Source organism: Saccopteryx leptura, chromosome 6, assembly GCF_036850995.1.
Source record: "Saccopteryx leptura isolate mSacLep1 chromosome 6, mSacLep1_pri_phased_curated, whole genome shotgun sequence".
Taxonomy (NCBI): domain Eukaryota; kingdom Metazoa; phylum Chordata; class Mammalia; order Chiroptera; family Emballonuridae; genus Saccopteryx; species Saccopteryx leptura.
Genome location: NC_089508.1, coordinates 23,141,174 through 23,159,398, shown reverse-complemented (window position 1 = coordinate 23,159,398; position 18,225 = coordinate 23,141,174). Strand labels below are relative to the sequence as shown.

General features: G+C 43.0%; 1 protein-coding gene across 14 annotated transcripts in view; it reads left to right on the top strand.

The window, feature by feature from the left end:
* NRXN3 (neurexin 3) overlaps positions 1–18,225 on the top strand; it is a 1,639,812-nt gene that overhangs the window by 506,838 nt on the left and 1,114,749 nt on the right. For all 14 annotated transcript variants that reach the window (XR_010752009.1, XR_010752008.1, XR_010752007.1 and 11 more), the window contains 2 exons: positions 8,556–8,994; positions 14,544–14,927. Coding sequence is in view for 11 of the 14 variants with exons in the window: in XM_066388158.1 (XP_066244255.1) it covers positions 8,556–8,994; positions 14,544–14,927 (823 nt within the window). In the remaining 3 variants the exon portion in view is untranslated. The remainder of the gene's footprint in view (positions 1–8,555; positions 8,995–14,543; positions 14,928–18,225) is intronic.

Here is an 18,225-nt window from a genome sequence, read left to right as displayed (position 1 = left end):
GGACTGTTGATGAAGGCTTCCCAAAGGAGGTGAAACCTGAATTATTTTTCACATGGTGAGCACTAGTCATTCAGATAGATCACTCAGGTAAGGCTTATCCTGCTGATGGTTTATTGGATGATATAAGGAAATTTTGGCAAGGATGGCAAAGATGAGATGGAGAATGGATCAGGAAGAGTCTTTTATGTAATACTTAGAAGTTTGTGTTTGATTCTGGAGTTTATAGAGAATTATTGAAGGGTTTTAAGCAAGGAGTGACATGATATTTCCCAAGGGCAACAGTAAAAGACAGTCATTTCTGGTTCTTGGAATAAAAATAGCAGTAGAATCCTACTGATTCAGGAAAATGCTTTTTTACATTTTTTCACCTTTTAGATCAAACTGCTAATGGTTCCCTTTCTACTCTAATGGTTCCTTTTTACCCAACCATATAATGTCTATATTTTTGGAGCTTTTCATGATCTGGTGTCACCTACTCATCTGGTCTTAGTTTCTCTGTTTTGTGACATGTAACTTTCACATTAGTCAGGTTGTTGCTCTCATCAAATATTCTAAGACAGAAGGAAATGTAGGTGTTCGCTGGGTAGCTCTGTTTCATACACAAGAAAATATACGAAGAATATGTATTTATTGAGCCTCAACTCTGTGGCTGGCCCTTTGCTACCCACTAGGGATGCACTGGTCTCCACATCAGAAGCACACAGACTCTGTGTTTATGAAGTTCCCAGTCTAGAGGACCATAGTAGTCATTCCTGGAAAGCAGAGGGGAGAGAAATACAATCCAAGTCAAGTTCCTAATCACAGGTTCTTGCACATTTATTAATTGGGATAACAAATACTTCAGTCAAGTTCTGATGTAAAAAAAAAAAAAGAGAAAGCCTTTTAAGTGTCCTCCAATATTTTCTAAGTATGTTGGTAGCAGGGGTTATAATTCATGTTCCTTTGTATCCCCCTGTGGTCTAGAGCCAAAGGGTATTTGATACATTTTCATGGGTTTCTGTTCCCAATATTTGAATATAGCTAGTCAATTTACATTAAATTATTATCCTTTTGTGTTACAAGGATAACAAGGGTAGAGAGAAGGTTCACCTCCAGTTCCATCTCTCAGTGACTGGTGGCAACTTCCTAGAGCATTGCCTTGTTAAGCCCAGGCTCCATCTGGGTTTAATGGGAAAGGGAGTAGAATAGAATGACATCCCTGAACAATAAATGTCATCTGCCAGGAAGAAAGAGTTGGGACATACTTGCCAACATGACTTTAAGATATAGGAGAGGTATCTATCCAGGTATGGCTGGAGGATTATCTAGCAAACTTTTTTACATCATCTAGAAAGATTTTTACCATCCAGTCACAAGGCCTACCTTGGAGATATATGGCCCATATGTGCCAGTTCATATCTTATTTATTTGCCTGGGTTTATCTTTGCCAAGTCATTCTATGCCAAGTTCTTGCTTCATAAATTTAGTAGAAGCCTGGTAGATTCTGGTAGGATGATAAAGCATGCATTAGCAAATTTTACCTCTTCTGATAGACTGAGCCTTTACAGTATCCTTAATATCCCACAAACTTGATTGGCTGAATTTTTTTTTCTATGGGCTATATGAACATACAGCAGCCTGTTCCAGGTCAGCCTTCTTTCACTGAATAAAAATCCTAAGAAAGTTCTTAAGTATAAAAATGAGATCTTCCCTGTGATCGTGCCAAGAGCTGGGACTCTTTCTCAGTTTCTTACCATTTGTAACTGAGCATAGAAACCTATCTGATCATTTCCCTTTCAAGAAGAATCCATCAGGCAAACAAATGTTTGTCTAAGTCCTGAGCACAAGTGACTATGACCTACATGATTAGGAAGGCTGTGGACCTGGCACAGGTGGCCCTTTGATTCACGGGGGCAGAGTGACTGGTGCGCAGCTCTCTCTCTCTCTCCCTGTATCCATCTCGGGCTGGAATGCCTGTTTGCCTACATGACTAGATACTTTCTTCAAAATGAGGAAAGGACTGAGGACTTACTTTCCTGGTTCAACATCAGTTTGCCTGGATTTTTTCTGTTCCTCCAGCTTGCCTTAGGTCCCCTTTATCATTTCCTAGCCACTCTTTTACAAATGGGACCATCAGTCAGAGATTATAACTTAGTGGCCCCTGGTGAAATCCAGCTAGCTGATATGTTTGACCCACAAAGTGTTGGATCACACAAGATTTAAACAATTTAATTAACTGCCAACATGCTACTACTGGTTTCAACTTTATCTAGAATCATTTTCAACTTTATTTGGACCTTAGAGCTACATATGTTGTTGTTGTTTTTTTTTGTTGTTGTTTTTTTGGCCCCTGACTTGCACATCTGAAATTCAGTTCCGATTTTCCATTCCTGGTATATAGTTTTTATCTTTGGCCAATTCTGACCACCATTAACAGAATATAAAGCATGCAAATGGTGGTATCTGTGGTAGGAAGCAGTAGGGACATTGGGCCCCAGGTTGGATGTCAGCTGCAGCTCAGCAGGCAGTTTGTTTACTGGACCCCTGTTAGCAAGATCATAGATGCAGATGTGGCCCTGGCCATGCCCAATATTAGGTCCTTCTGACTTTGGAAGCTAAGAGGACCATCTGCTGCCACATTTGTGCTTGGACTTCACAGCTGGAGCTTGGTCAGTGGTACACTGTGATAGAAAATGATGTTAATGATAATGAATCCTAAATCTGCACAGATGTATAGGGAAGGATGGAGACAGAGGGGCAGACAGACAGAGAGAAAGAGAGCAACAAGGATAGGAAGTAGCCACTATTAGGCATTTACATGTATTATAAATACTATTGTCTCTTGAGCTGACAGTCGGCTTAGAACTTACCATCCTCACAGAGAGTCTTTTCTTCCTGATGACTCTGTGCCAGGCTAACGTGATCGTTGATTTAGTTCTGGCTTTTCATAGAAAATAGCAAACTTAATAGTAGTACCTACCATTAATTGGCCAGAGACTCTGTTAAGTACTTCTATATATCATAATATCATCTCATTTATTCCTTACAACCCTGTGAAGTGAGATGTGTTCTCTACATATTCCGCAGTTGAAAACCTGAGGTTGAGACCAGTTAAATTTTTTTCCCCAAGGTCACGTAGCTGGCAAGAATGAAGCAGGACTCAAACCCTTTATAGTGAGGCTGCAAAGCCCATGGTCTTAGCCAACACCCAGTGCTGCCACTTGAGTCCAACATTTAATTTAATGAAGATATAAGCATTTATTAAGCACCAGTACCGCTAGGTGCTAGTCCAGATTTTAAAAGGTGCAATGGATAATTTTTGCTGATAAGGTGTTTAAGGTATTTTGAAAAGACAAAACCTGTGCTTATTCAACAATCAGAAAGTAGAGTGTTTTGAATGACAAATGAGTGGAGGAGACAGTTCATAAGAGGGGAAATCACAGCCAACCAGAATCATCAGTTGCCGGAGGGACAGAGGGGATGTGGGGTAGAGAAGGTAGGATGTGTGATTCGGTGGCCATCCCAGAAGCAAGATTCTCTCCCAGTGCTTTTTACTATTGACCCTGTGTAGGAGTGTTATACAATAATAAGATCAGCACAAAAGTTTATCTAGAAGCTGTGCCATCCTGGAAACTGATGAGGAAAAGCTCATTTCATTATTATCTATTGTCAAAGGATTAAATTCGGGTAAGAGATAAATACATCTTTGTCTTTGCTTGTTGTATGTAAACTGCTCCATACATAGGTATAATTTTGAAAGGCTTTTTTGGGATTTGTATTCAACAGTTCCACATCAAGGTACCCTGACTCTGGCTTTACACCGTTCTGTTTAGTTCAGCCTAAACACACGAGAGAATGCTCCCAGCATCCTGACCTTCAAACATCCTTCATTGACCTGGATCAGAGCAATGGTGCTCAATCATGAAATCATGGACCTAGAGATGATGGTCTATAAGCTGACCTAGTGGTTTTTATTGACATTGGCCTAGATATAGACCCACAGAGAATTAAATGTGCTTTAAAAACAGGAGAATAGAAAGGCCAGCTGGTAAACTTCCAATTTCTCAACAGGAGAAAAAGTACTGAGAAGCCATCTGGGTACCGCGGGGCACATGCTCATTCTCAACCATTTCTTCTAGCTCCCTTACAGGAGTGCGTAAGGATGTGGCATTTATAACTCCATACATGGAAACCTGGGCTAAGACAGAAGAGGGAGAAAAGAAATTCTTCTGTGAGCTGTGATTTTCTCTACCCGTTAGATTCATTTGAATGGACCTGCTGTATACCTCAGGCACCATGGAAGAGTTTAATGTAAAAAGCATATTTTGTAAATCAGAATATTCTTCTTTTCCAACCAGGGCAGTGGTCTAGGTAGGAGGACAGACATCTTTGTCACTGGCAGGCAGCCTAAGGATTTTAAGTTTGTCAAATGGCAGGGATCATCAAGAAGCAGAGTAGCCAGCAAGGGCCTGGGATGGGTTTGTATATAGATCCTAGTGAAGGGGCACCGTGTAAAGAGGTTGAGAGGAGAGGAAGGCACAGTAGCCTGGGAACCCTGGGGAGGAAAGATACAAACGCTCTATCAACTAACAGCTCATATAGAGGCCTCTGAGGCAACTCAGAGTGGAAAGGACTAGGAATCCACTGGAGGGTAATGTACCAGGTGTGAAGGGCTTCATGTGCCAGGATGGAGCTGCTTGTGGATTTTGTGTTTGACTGAAGGGGTTTCTGTTTTATGGGAAGGTAAGGGCTCTAGCAGAGTCTATAAGCTGCCACCCCTGGAGCATGGCCTTGCCCCATTGCAGTCCAAGAGATCTGGGTTCAAGTCCTGACTGTGCCTTTAATGGGCTATGTCCTAGACAGACCAGTCCCCTCTGAGGCTCATTTCTGTAACAAAAGGCTAATGCCACCTACTTCACTTGTTTAATGATATACAACACTGTTTTTAAAGCATCAAGCACATGGTAGGCGCACAATAGAGGGTAACTGTTTTTATTACATATATCATTCCTCTTACCATCGCTTGCCTCACTCCTGGTACTGTTCTGCGTGCCTCTATTTCATAGACTACAGCAGCGTACAACTGCAGTTGTTCTGAGAGAGTCTGTCTTAACTCTGAGACTCTGCCCTCAACTGTTTTACCGTCCGGCCTCCTGAGCATGAGATATGAGTCCAAACGGCAGTCTTTACAAGCCCGTGGGTGGAGTAGTAAGGCCAGCTTGTCACGCTTTGCCACTCTGCCTCTGCCTCGCAGGCTGTGTGACATCTTCCCCCATTGGGAGCCATTTCCACTTTGTCTATAATTGCTCCTCGTTGGGATAACTTGTCAGCCAAGGCTGCTTTCTGTCACTTGATGCCACATCTCTTTTAAGTTCAGTCATCAGTTGGGGACTTCATTTAGTTGAAAGTCTGATTTTACAGAGAACACTGTACCAGATGCTAATTTGTCTTGGAAGAGGGTCCACCAGGGTCTTGCCTTCATGTCTTACCCAAAGTGCTGATACTTTCTGAGTAGCTGTGGCCATGATCCTGCACTGGGCAGGTTGAAAAGATAAGGAGATGAATAAAATAGGACTCAGAGATTATCCAACTGTCAGTAAGAAATATGTGAAAACTGCATATATATAAAGACAAATAGTGTCAGGACCAGGCAGTAGATAAGCACCGGCCTTCTAAAAGCTTTTGAGAGAAGTCTGGCTCACTTTGGGCCAGTGTCTAGCCCTGGATCTCTTGTCTGTCTCCCCAGAAATCTGCAGTGTAGTTATTTACCTTCTGTTCCTGTCTCCATTGTGTATCCTTACAGAAGAGTTCCTCTGGCCCTGGCCAGTTGGCTCAGTGGTGGAGCGTCGGCCTGGTGTGCGGAAGTCCCGGGTTCGATTCCCGGCCAGGGCACACAGGAGAAGCACCCATCCGCTTCTCCACCCCTCCCCCTCTCCTTCCTCTCTGTCTCTTTCTTCCTCTCCCGCAGCCAAGGCTCCATTGGAGCAAAGTTGGCCCGGGTGCTGAGGATGGCTCTGTGGCCTCTGCCTCAGGCGCTAGAGTGGCTCTGGTTGCAACAGAGCAACGCCTCGATGGGCAGAGCATCGGCCCTGGTGGGCATGCCGGGAGGATCCCGGTCGGGCACTTGCGGGAGTCTGTCTGACTGCCTCCCCGTTTCCAGCTTCAGAAAAATACAAGAAAGGAAAAAGAAAAATGGAAGAGTTCCTCTGCATAGGACTCTGCATTTCTTTACTTTAAAAGACCTTTTTCTTTTTTTATTCCTGCCTCCTGTAGGGATACCTGAGCTCTCTCACCACTTATCCTTCAATGGAGCCAAGCCTCAGTCTGTCCCATTGAGATGAGCTATTGTTATGCATTAATAACTAACCTTTACAAGGAGCTCTAGTCTATGCCTTTAACTCAATGCACAGAAAGTCCAAGTTTGGTTATGACAGAGAGATCTCACATGCTGAGGCATAATAGTGGCGATTAGAAAAGAGAAGCAGCCAGTCATTAACCTTTTCTTTTCTGGTTCACGCACTAGAGAGATGGCTAAGGATCTTGCAGGCTTCCCCATTGCACATGGTCAGTTCAGTAGAGGGAAAACGGAAAATTCAGCCTTTGAACTGGGGAGTTGAACATGCATGACTTTCCATGTAAGGTGAAAGATGACCTTCATGGGAGCAGCTAGTAGGATCTCGCTGCGGGCGCTCACAGTGGTAAAGCACGTGGACTCTGGGGCCCAACTTCCTGAGATCAAGTATTTCTCTGCCACTTACCAGCTGTATGACTGTGGACTGGTCTCTTCGCTATTCTCCACATCTGTTTCTGCATCAGTAAAATGAGGGAATGATGAGGGTATCTTAATTGGGTGCTGTCAGGATCTACAGATCCTTAGTATGATGCCTGGTACTGGGTGCTCAGTAAATATTAGTATTATTATTATTTTCAGTGTTATTGACTATGGTTAAGGCCATAGTCAAGATTATTTGGTAGATGGATTCTTTGTCATTAGCTACATATTAAAATGCAAACAGCTCTGCTGGAATTTCTCCTGGTGATGGGAAGAGCAGGGGAACAACAGTTCTATAGCTGGATGATAAGGATTAAACGACAGGTAGTGCAATGACTCATCCAATTAACATTTTATCACAGAGATGGAGTGTAAGGCTTATTTCAACATTTAAGTCTTGTTATTTTACTGAAAGTGAAGGGGATAGTACAATCTTCTCTGACCTTTGGAAAGGATGAAATCAGATTAATAACAAATATAAAAACTGCAGCCAAAATAGATGAGATTTTTGTACCTTTACTATGTGCCATTTCTAAGTGCCTTACAGGTATTAACTCATTTCGTCCTTATTAAATCATTTGCTCCCATGTTCCATTTTTAAAGGAGAAAACAGTCTCAGGTAAGTTAAATAACTCTGCCAAGGCCACACAGCTTATAAGTAGTGGATGTGGGATTTGAACCTAGATCTGCATCCTGACTTAGAATTTGAAACAGATGATGAACAGGCCATAGCACAGAGGTTGGCATCGTCAGTGCTCTCCTGTCGGCTCCATTCCCTTCCAATTTTTTTTTCTGCTTGTTGGCTGCATGTGACATTACTTAGAAATCAGAGGTTCAGGACCCATCCTTGGGTTCTGTATCAAAATACAATTCTGATAACAGCAGAACCTTTTTGAAATTCTAATTTGGGGGAATAAGAATAATCCCTGCTTTTATGTGGTTTATACGAGGTTTAGAAAGTCATAATGCTTTTGTTTATGTTTTGAGGTGTTTCACTCTCTTTATATATGTATATAGAGAGCACTCGCAATGCTCACAGAAACACAGATTCCCTTCCCCATCAACTCCTAACAGTTATTTTCTTGAAGCAGTACATCCACATGGTTTAAAAAAAATCAAATACAATAGAGGACTGTGAAAAGTAAGTCTCCTTCCCACGCCTGAATGTGAATCTGACAAATCTACTCCCTGGGGACAATTTTATCGTTTCTTGTTTTCTTCCAAAGGTGTTTAATGCATTATGAGCATATGTACCTATAACACGCCCCCACCCCCAACATGCACACTCTACACAATGATAACCTAATGCACGCTCTGATCTGTTCCTTGCTAATTTCACTTAACAATATTACTTGTCGAGCATCCACATGAAAATTGGGAGCACTGCCTGGATTCTAAGGACTACATAATGTTCCATCTAAGGATGTGCCAGCTTGTTATTGATAGTCATTTACGTTGTTTCTGGTCTTTCACTAAGGACACTTTAGTAAATGCCTTTGTATGTACGTATTTGCATCTGCGTAACTCAATATGTCTTGATTTCCACTTGCAAGCTTATAATCCATAACTTTCTGACAATACAAAAGGACAAACAAAAGGAACAGCGTGGAAATACAGGAGCTTATTCAGGATTTGAGGTCTCCTTAGATGCTTTTTCAAATGCTGTGTCTCCTGTTTCTCATAATGTTTCAGGCTATTGTGTACTGAAGCCTCTTGCTTGGCCTTTCTCCTGGGTGCCCAGTGAGTGATAGATGGTTACTATGTGCAAGATTGATTCATATGACATTTGTTTGGCTTTTGACAGGTTGTTTATAAGAATAATGACATCCGTCTGGAGTTGTCTCGCCTGGCCCGGATTGGGGATACCAAGATGAAAATCTATGGTGAAGTTGTATTCAAGTGTGAGAATGTGGCAACGCTGGACCCCATCAACTTTGAGACCCCAGAGGCTTATATAAGCTTGCCCAAATGGAATACCAAACGCATGGGTTCCATCTCTTTTGACTTCCGCACCACTGAGCCCAATGGCCTGATCCTCTTCACTCATGGCAAGCCCCAGGAGAGGAAGGATGCGCGGAGCCAGAAGAACACCAAGGTGGACTTCTTCGCAGTGGAACTCCTTGATGGCAATCTGTACCTGCTGCTTGACATGGGTTCTGGCACCATCAAAGTGAAAGCCACTCAAAAGAAAGCCAACGATGGGGAATGGTACCATGTGGACATTCAGCGAGATGGCAGATCAGGTATGAAGAGGCTGGTTGTATCACTAGACTGGAGGAAAGTTCCGGCTTCCCAGTTTGTTTCCTAGCTTTATATTTTTTATAGTGATGTCTGCACTTGCATGCTTGTTGATTCTTTTGCTACTGTCTTTAATGGTGGTTGTAACATTATGTTTTTGGAACAAGACACCTGCCTCATGGATGTCTCACGTTCTCCTCTCATCTGTCACTCATTGTGTAGTCATCTCAGTGATAGCTCCAAGACCCTGGAGCTAAGAATGGTTTTTCAAGTAGCATTTCCACAGCTACCAAAGCAACTGTCATGTCATTGGTGTGATGGCTTCCCCCCACCCCAACACACACTTTCTTCTTCTCTATTTTCTCATTGCCATAGAAACTAATTGTGACATCACAGATGCTATATTATGTGATAACTCTGTCGGATAAGCTCCACTGTGAAAGGGTTTATGCAACAATATACCCTTCAATAATTGGCAAGAGTCATGTTTCAGGGGAAAATTATGACAAGAAAGGAAAAGGCAAATTGATTTTTCCTGAAGTCGTGTTCAGTTTAAAGCCTTCTTCCTTTGGTGTGAAAGCCTATATTTCACTCTTTGCTCAGACCTCACTAACTCTCCCTTCCTCTTCATAGCCTTTTACATTTGGTTTAAATGTCTTTGTTTTTGCAGCCCCAGATCAAACAAGCTAGCCGCAGGCAGTACATAGCCACTCTGGAATAGTAACAGAGAGAGAGAGAGGAAAAAAAAAAAACATAAGTAGAGAATCTGGAGCTTTTGAATGCCCGAATAACCTGCCTAGTTTTCTATTGACCATGTGGCAATGAAGGTCACCTTCTGTACCATCAGAAAGGGCATTTCAACCGGAGTGGTAATGAGAGCAATTTGAATTTCACACTTATTTCCTGATTCTCTATTTAGGTAGTATTATACTCATGAAGGATCTTGGCTATATTGGCCATATTTTTTTAAGGATTCACTCTGGCCATGTCATTGGGACATTCTCTTTCTAGGAGCATTTGGCAACAATAGAAAGCAATAGGTTGCTCCCCCCCTCCCCCCCCAAAAGAGGCTACGGTCAGGAATGGCTGAGCTCCAGGGGGAAACGGCCTTTCTTTATTGCATCAGAGATAGAAGGGCCGTGGCAATGAGCAGGGCCGCCCCGAGCAGGAGCTGGCTGGGTTCCGTGCAGGGGGCAGACAGGTGGCAGATTGCAGCCCTAGATGGTTTATTACCCAGTAGGATGCTGTACTGAAATCTGATCAGAACCAAGAGGCATCAAATTAAATGTGCTTTCTGAGCAGCAATGAACAGTTTGTGCATTTTTAACAGAAAAAAATATACAAAAATAAATTTCTCCAGAGGCTGAATTTTTCTCTAAGTTTATCCTTAAAATGTCTGCAGGGGTGGAGCCAGAAAGCTGTCCCAGAATTATAAAGGACATACTCCTGTTGGTTTTTAAGACTATACATTTTGGGCCTTTGGAGTTGGGTCATAGTGGATGGGTTGCATGACTGACTAACCTAGGCTCTGACACAGCTTCAAGGTTACCTATCTGTGTCACAGGCAGGCTGGAATACATAAAATTGCCATATGTGTACTTCTTTTTACTTCTACCACTAATTGCTCCTTCAAATAGAGCAGTTGTTTTGTTATGTTAAAACCACCAGTGGATCCATCTTTGTCAGATAGGTTTGGATTTCAGAAGCCTTGAATTTCATACCTAGGAGCTGTAGCATTGGTCAGTACCCTTAATATCTATACATTTGATTAAATTCTATAAAAATTTATGGAGTAGACAAATAATTGACCTGTGAAAGCACTGCAACATAAAATTTTAATATGACCTATTAAAATTTACTACTTTATGAGGATATTTTCTAGTATGTTGTTTTTAGTTATAAGCCTATACGAAAATGAATAGTTGTAAATTTATTAGTGTATCTAAGTGTGGTGCTTCCTTCCCTGTTCAGCCAGAAGAATAACATGACTGAGAAGTGATCACTTAGGGTAACACCCTTTAAGTCTATCCCTGTTGTCACAAATGGTAACATTTCATTCTTTTTTATGACTGAGTAATATTCCATAGTATATATGTATCATATCTCTTTTATCTACTCATCTATGAATGGGCACTTAGATTTCTTCCATATCTTAGCTATTATAAATAATAAAGGGGTTAAGAAATACAAATTGATAGTCACAAAACAGTCAGGGGGATGTAGAGGACAGCATAGAGAATATAGCCAATGATACTGCAAAAACTATGTATGGTGCCAAGTGGGTACTAGGCTTACTGGATGGATCACTTCATAAATTATATAAATGCCTAATTGTTAGCATAGCTAGCTAGATATTAATAAGTAAGGGAGCAAAAGGTATCAGATATTTAAAAGCCTAGTTGCTTCATGATGAAGTTACAGCTTCAGATATACCCCAGGGGATCACAGCCTTGCCCCACCAAGGGATTTAACATCCCTCCCTCCCCCCTATAGAGAGGAAGGACCAGCTTTTCAATCTCCCCAGGGAACAACCGGTCTATTCCCCAGACTGGGGGTGGGGAGGAAGAGCAGCAGGGGAATTCCTCTGCTGAGTGCCTGCCCAGTAGAACTAAAGATGATGCAGAGGGAGGTGCTGCCACTCTAAGGCATGTACAACAGGAACCAAGATGGTGGCCATAGAGGCCTGTCCATCTAGCCTTGAAGAATGATCTGATTGGTGTGGGGAGAATCCAGTGTAAACACACAGAAGATTAAAAAGTTGATTGGTTAATTTACAGAAGCAACTCACCCAAACTAATATAAGCCAAGCCTAACAAAAGAGCTCTCTCTTCTCTCATTTGGAAACACACTAGCCCTGTTCATTTGCATGTTCTCTCTAAGCAGCCATGAAGCTCTAGTGGCTTCCTGGGGCCTAGCAGCAGCATGGGCTCCAAGTGGAGCCTCCAAGCAGGGACTCCAATCATGGGCCTGGGCACAGCACCAGCCTGGGAACAGCTGAAAAGATTATGCTAGCCAGATAAAGACAGGGACAAACTGGATCGGATTGAACTATGACATACAATATCTGGACTCTGGCCTTTTTAGTGGGCTTCATAAAGACAAGATTGGACATTTTTCTGTGGTGGGTTGGACGGAGATGAGACACTAAGAACCTGTGTGCTGTCTTCCATTTTTTTTTCTTTTTAATTTAATTTAATTTAATTTTTTTAATTTTTATTTTATTTATTCATTTTAGAGAGGAGAGAGAGAGGGAGAGAAAGAGAGAGAGAGGGAGAGAGAGGAGAGAGAGACAGGGGGGAGGAGCTGGAAGCATCAACTCCCATATGTGCCTTGACCAGGCAAGCCCAGGGTTTCGAACCGGCGACCTCAGCATTTCCAGGTCGACGCTTTATCCACTGCGCCACCACAGGTCAGGCTGACTTCCATTTCAACCCCAAATAAATCTTCCCACAAAAGCTGCATCCCGCCCATCCCCCCATACCTGGGTCTCTGAAATGCTTTCTTTACGGCTCCGTGAAAAAACACCATTTCCACCAGCATCCTGACCACTATGCTATATGCCTGAAACTAATATAAAATGACATTGAATGGCAACTGGAATTGGAAAATAAATAAAGAAAATAAAATAGAAGGAAGAAAAAAAGAAAGAAAACTTTTATGATCACTCCCAGTTGGGCGACAGATTCTTAAAACTTGATAAGTGCATTTAAAACAGCTATGGTCACACACTCCAGAGGGTAGATTTTCCTCCGGGTGTAGTTAAGGCCCCAGTATTTCAATCTGTTCTGATACCTGGCTTACTTGGCCATAGGTGTTCCTCCCTGCAAGGCTAGAGTAGCTCTGAAGATTTGTGGAGGGCAAAGAAGGCCCATTTGTGAAATAGTAATGCCTATGTCACAGGATTGTTTTAAGGATCCATAGAAACACCTAAAGTACTTAAAATGGTAGCCAGGACATTATGACCATTACATAGGCTTTTAAAAGATTAAAAGCCAAAAAGGCAAAGCAGATTTCTACAGGAAAGAAGGGAAGGAAACTGTTTGTTGGCTTAATCCTCCCAGAGGCCCCTGCGGCTCCTTCCACTCTTCTTCCCCTGCATTGACTTTCTAATTTAGGGTGTCTGTCACATTCTTGATCTCATCGGATCTTCTGGGCCCTCAGGCTATCCCCTTCACAGCTGAGGGAATTGAGATTCAGACAGAAGTGAAGGCTGGCTGATGGATGGCACAACCCACTTAGCTTGGTACCGGTGAAGCACTTTTAAGAATACTAAATAATTTTTGTCATTTATATCATGATGTTTAAATATCACCTTGATTTTATAGTTCACTTGGTTTTACACTTTAGGAAATTGAGCTGTAAAGTGGCTCAGTGACTAGTCTAGGGTCATTTCGCCATTGAAGACTAGAATCCCTGTGCCCAAGTTCCCAAGTCAGGCTCTATGGTTACATCTTCTGTAAGCTCATGTGCCCAGGGTCTGTCTCTGACCCCCTCTCCTGGTCACTCTCTCTTGCCTTTGCCACTCTAGCCACACCCCTGCCTACCCCAGGACCTTTGTAGGTGCCATTCCATCTGCCAAGCATTTTCTTCTTCCTTGACTGGGGGTGGGGTGGGGTTCCTTCTCAACATTTTGGTTACAGCTCATCTGGCATGTGCTTAGAGAAGCCTTCACTTTAAAGTAGAGCTCTTGAGCTGCTACCGTTTTACTCTCCTCCTAGCACCTAAAACTAATTTCTCTTGTTTATTGGGTGATCTGTTGATTTTCTGTCCCTCTGCTCTGTAACATTCACTCCATGAGAGCAGGGACAGGCCTGTCACGTTCATCTCTGTGTGTACACCTGTACCAGAGACGAAAGAGGTGTTCAATACATAGTTGATAAAGGAATAAATAAACATGTTCCAGTTAAAATTTATCAAATACAATGCTGAAAGTATTCACGGGTAGCTAAGGCCGGTGCAGAGGGTGTCTGCGCATGGAGGGTTCCACGCTTTAGGGGATGACAAGCCAGGGATAAAGATGCAGGCAAGCACTTACAGAGCCTTTACTCTGTCCCAGGCACAGCGTAAGAAACACTGAATATATATGAGCTCATTTAATCATCATGCCAACCTGTGAGATGGGGTCAATTATTTCCCCATTTTACAGACGAGGAGATTAAGGCCCAGGAAAGTGAAGACACTTCTTAATGATTTCAGTTAGTACACGATAGAGCTGGGGTCTAAACACAGGCAGGAACTGGGCTCCCCTCAACCATATGGTATGCCACCTCTCAGCCAAGACATTTAGGGAGAGAAAAGACATCATCCTAGGGACTAGACTGTTGCGATTGGCCTGGCTCCTCCTCTGGGCCAGGCCGTCTTACCTGGCAGAGACTGGAACCCCATTACCTATGTTGTCCTTTCTACCACCTTCCAGCATTACCTTCCCATTGTTTACATTGTTCTGTCCTGGTCACATTACGCTAGTCTTCACTCCCCTTTGTTTGGTTCATCAGTTGGCAGCCGCTCCCATGATGTTGAGCTGTTACCACTCTTTTCTGTCCTCCCATCCCAGGTACCATATCAGTGAACAGCAGGCGCACGCCTTTCACCGCCAGTGGGGAGAGCGAGATCCTGGACCTGGAAGGGGACATGTACCTGGGCGGCCTGCCGGAGAACCGTGCGGGCCTCATTCTCCCCACCGAGCTCTGGACCGCCATGCTCAACTACGGCTACGTGGGCTGCATCCGCGACCTGTTCATCGACGGGCGCAGCAAGAACATCCGGCAGCTGGCAGAGATGCAGAACGCCGCGGGCGTCAAGTCCTCCTGTTCACGGATGAGTGCTAAGCAGTGTGACAGCTACCCCTGCAAGAACAACGCTGTGTGCAAGGACGGCTGGAACCGCTTCATCTGCGACTGTACAGGGACCGGCTACTGGGGAAGAACCTGCGAAAGGGGTGAGTCGGCGGGCGTGGGCGGCATGCCGGGTCTTAGTGGGTGTGACTACTCCAGTTGTGTCTGTGGATAGACCTGTGCTTTCTCTGCTACCACAGGTGCTACCTTTGGGCCTAGCTGTGCTTTCTTCCAGAGGAGTTTTCTTGGATTCACTCTTCCCAGATGATACCCTTTCTAGTTCTGGATGCCTGGACTCGTTTGACAAGGGTTGGGTCGCAGGAAAGGAAAGTTTTGAATAACCATTACCATGATCATGGTACATTTTTTGATTAAGTATATATTTTTTTATTTAGAGGGGGTAAATCTGGGCTTCTGGATGGGCTAACCAACTGGCTGTTTTATTTAATCACTTAACTCATGCTTATTGGTGCTCTCTCTATGCTAACTCCTTAATTAGGGTTTAGAAATACAATATCAAACAAGACAGACCCAGCCCTGTTCTCATGGAGCTTGATTCCTAGTTGAATATTTAGCCATTAAATAACTAATTTTATTTTCTCTCATTTTATTGTTATCATCATTGTTATTTTAAGTGAGAAGGAAGGAGTGAGGGAGGGAGAGAAAGAGAGACACGACAGGAAGGGAGAGAGATAAGAAGAATCAACTCATAGTTACAGCACTTTAGTTGCTCATTGATTGCTTCTCATATGTGCCTTGACTGAGAGGCTCCTGCCGAGCCAGTGACCCCTTGCTCAAACCAGAGACCTTTGGCTCGATCCAGTGACCATGGGATGATGTTGATGATCCCATGCTCAAGCTGGCGACTTCAGTGTTTCAAACCTGGGACCTTAGCATCCCAGGTCAATGCTCTATCCACTGCACCACCACTGGTCAAGCCTAAATAACTAAATTTAAACATGGCGAGTTTTGTAAGAGATGTGTGATGTATTAATTAAAAATATGAACTCTGGGGCCAGACTAGGTAAAAAATCTGATCTTCATGGAGTGATGTGAACCTTATCAAAATAATATCATTGAGACTTGATTTCCTCATCTGTAACATGGCAAGAATCAGGTACTTCCTTTGCAAGATAGTGGTAATGATAAAGTAAGTCAGTAGGCCCTGGACTGTGTAAGCAGTTAATAAATGTTAGTGAATGTTGCAGTCATGATTATTTCCATTCAGCACCATTAAAGGGAAAGTAGAGAGAAGTTTGGGGACCCAACATACTGTAGGGGTTCATGGAGAGCTTCTACAAGGAAGAAACGTATAAATTGAGACTTAAAATATGAACAAGAGTGAGTTTGGCAAAGAAGTGGAAGCAAGGCCTATATACTAGACAGGAAGGACACACCAACAGATAGAGCTAAGAGGCCATGGCATAGCTGAGGAACTGAACAAAATCCAGAACAGATTGGAGGGTAGAGTGATATGGGGGAAGGTTAGGAGAGGTGACCGAGGAGGTGAGGAGTAAATATTTGGGGGGGATTTGAATGGGGCAGAGTGCTGGGAGGAGCCCCTTTTCAGTTACTACTTCAGTGTCTTGTGTTTGTGCTGGATTTACAGTTTGAGTAAAGGGTAGAGGTAAAGGCAAGCAAAGAGACAACATCAAGACAAGAAGATTGCAGTCTATAAGCCACATCCATACTGCAGCGTGGTTTGTTGTTTTATATGCCAAGTATATAGAATCAAGCTGGCTGTCCATGGGTTGTTGGTCTCTATTTTATATGAAAGGATAATCTACATAGTTGTCAAGTGTTTGCTGAGGGTGTAATCTAGAGCTTTGAGGATACTGCATCTGTTTTAGGAAGTTACTGCCTTTAAGAAGCTTATCATCTCTTTAGGTGGGGAGTTGAAACATCAATACAAGAAAAAAAACAAACAGAAATAAAATGATACAAGGCAGTGGCATGGGCTCTGTTGGTAGATCACACTAGGAGGACATGGAGAATCAAAGAATAAAAGACTTTTTTGAGGAGGAACTTGCAGGGTGTCATCCCTGTAAACTATCAGTGGCAGGAATTGTCCAATAGCATGTCTGGTGATGAAGAGATAACCTAGAACAGAAACTAGGCGACCAGTCTAAGATGTTTTCACGGAGTGGTTTTTTTGAGGTCAACTGTATTACTAGTTAAGGTGTGCTTCAAAAGAATTGCAAATCTTCCCTACAGCTGGACCAAAAACAGGATGCAGGATATTGGCAAGAGAGAGAAAGAGCCTTTTTGGGAGCTTATGGAATTTAAATTCAAACTCACTGAATTTTCAAAGCAGCAACAGCTGGAACATGAACTAAGATGAGGAGGCTCCAAATTGGAACAGGAGTGGGCTGCATGGGGCTAGTCAGTCTGTCCAGCTCCTGGATTCTTTCTAAGTACTTTATAGGTTAGTCTACCCTGGTGCTAGTTTGGGGAGATAAAAAGGGCATTCAACATCTGAGATGCATGAGCCAAGATTGTTGTGCCACAATCTATGAAGGTATTGTAAGAACCGAAGGTCACTTTAGACACCTCACTTCCTTCTCTTGGGTTTCTTCCCAACTCAAGGGCCTTGTGTTTGCTGATGACAGGCATCAGTGACTATAGGCATCTGTGCAAGGTATCACTGATTTCACCTAGTCCAAGGGCAGATCAGTGGGAGCTGGTCCAAGATTTGCCAAGGACAGTGAAAGTCACTGCACCTTTTCCATTGTCACTTTTGACTGGTCATTAAAAGGCAGCTGATTGGGGATATATGAGGGACAATTATTTCTGGTACAGTGCAGCCAAGAGTCATCCATTCTGGACAAATGAAAAGGAGCCTAGCAAATATAAGACATTTGATCTATACATCGCTCAAATTCCAGACGGTTCAACTGATTGTTTTGTTTCTCACTAATTGTTTTTTGGCCCTGTATTGTTCCTGACACTATGTTCAGAATGAATCAGTGGAGTGTAAAAAATGATTGGACTCCACTCTGCTAGCAAATAAAACAGAGCTTCCCAATGACATTGTTTTTCTTTATTGAAACTGATTCCTCAGGGGAGATGCTTTTGAGTATCTTTTATTTATTTTTTACACATGGAGCTGACATGAAACCCTAGTATGCTCCAGGCATTGTATTAGATGTAAGAGTTTCAAATACACTGACAGCCCCTGATTTTGATCAAGGGCATATAATGCTTCCGTGGAAACAAAGGGGGATGTGGAAGTGTGCTAACATGTGGTAGGTGTTCAATGCTGGGTCATTAGGGCACATAGATGGGAGAGGCCGTATCTACCTGGGGGAGTGATGGTCAGAAAAATGGTCTCCAGTTCTCTTTGGTTTTTCTTATCTCCTATTTCTAACAAGATTATGGTCTTTTGCTACCTGTCACTCTCAG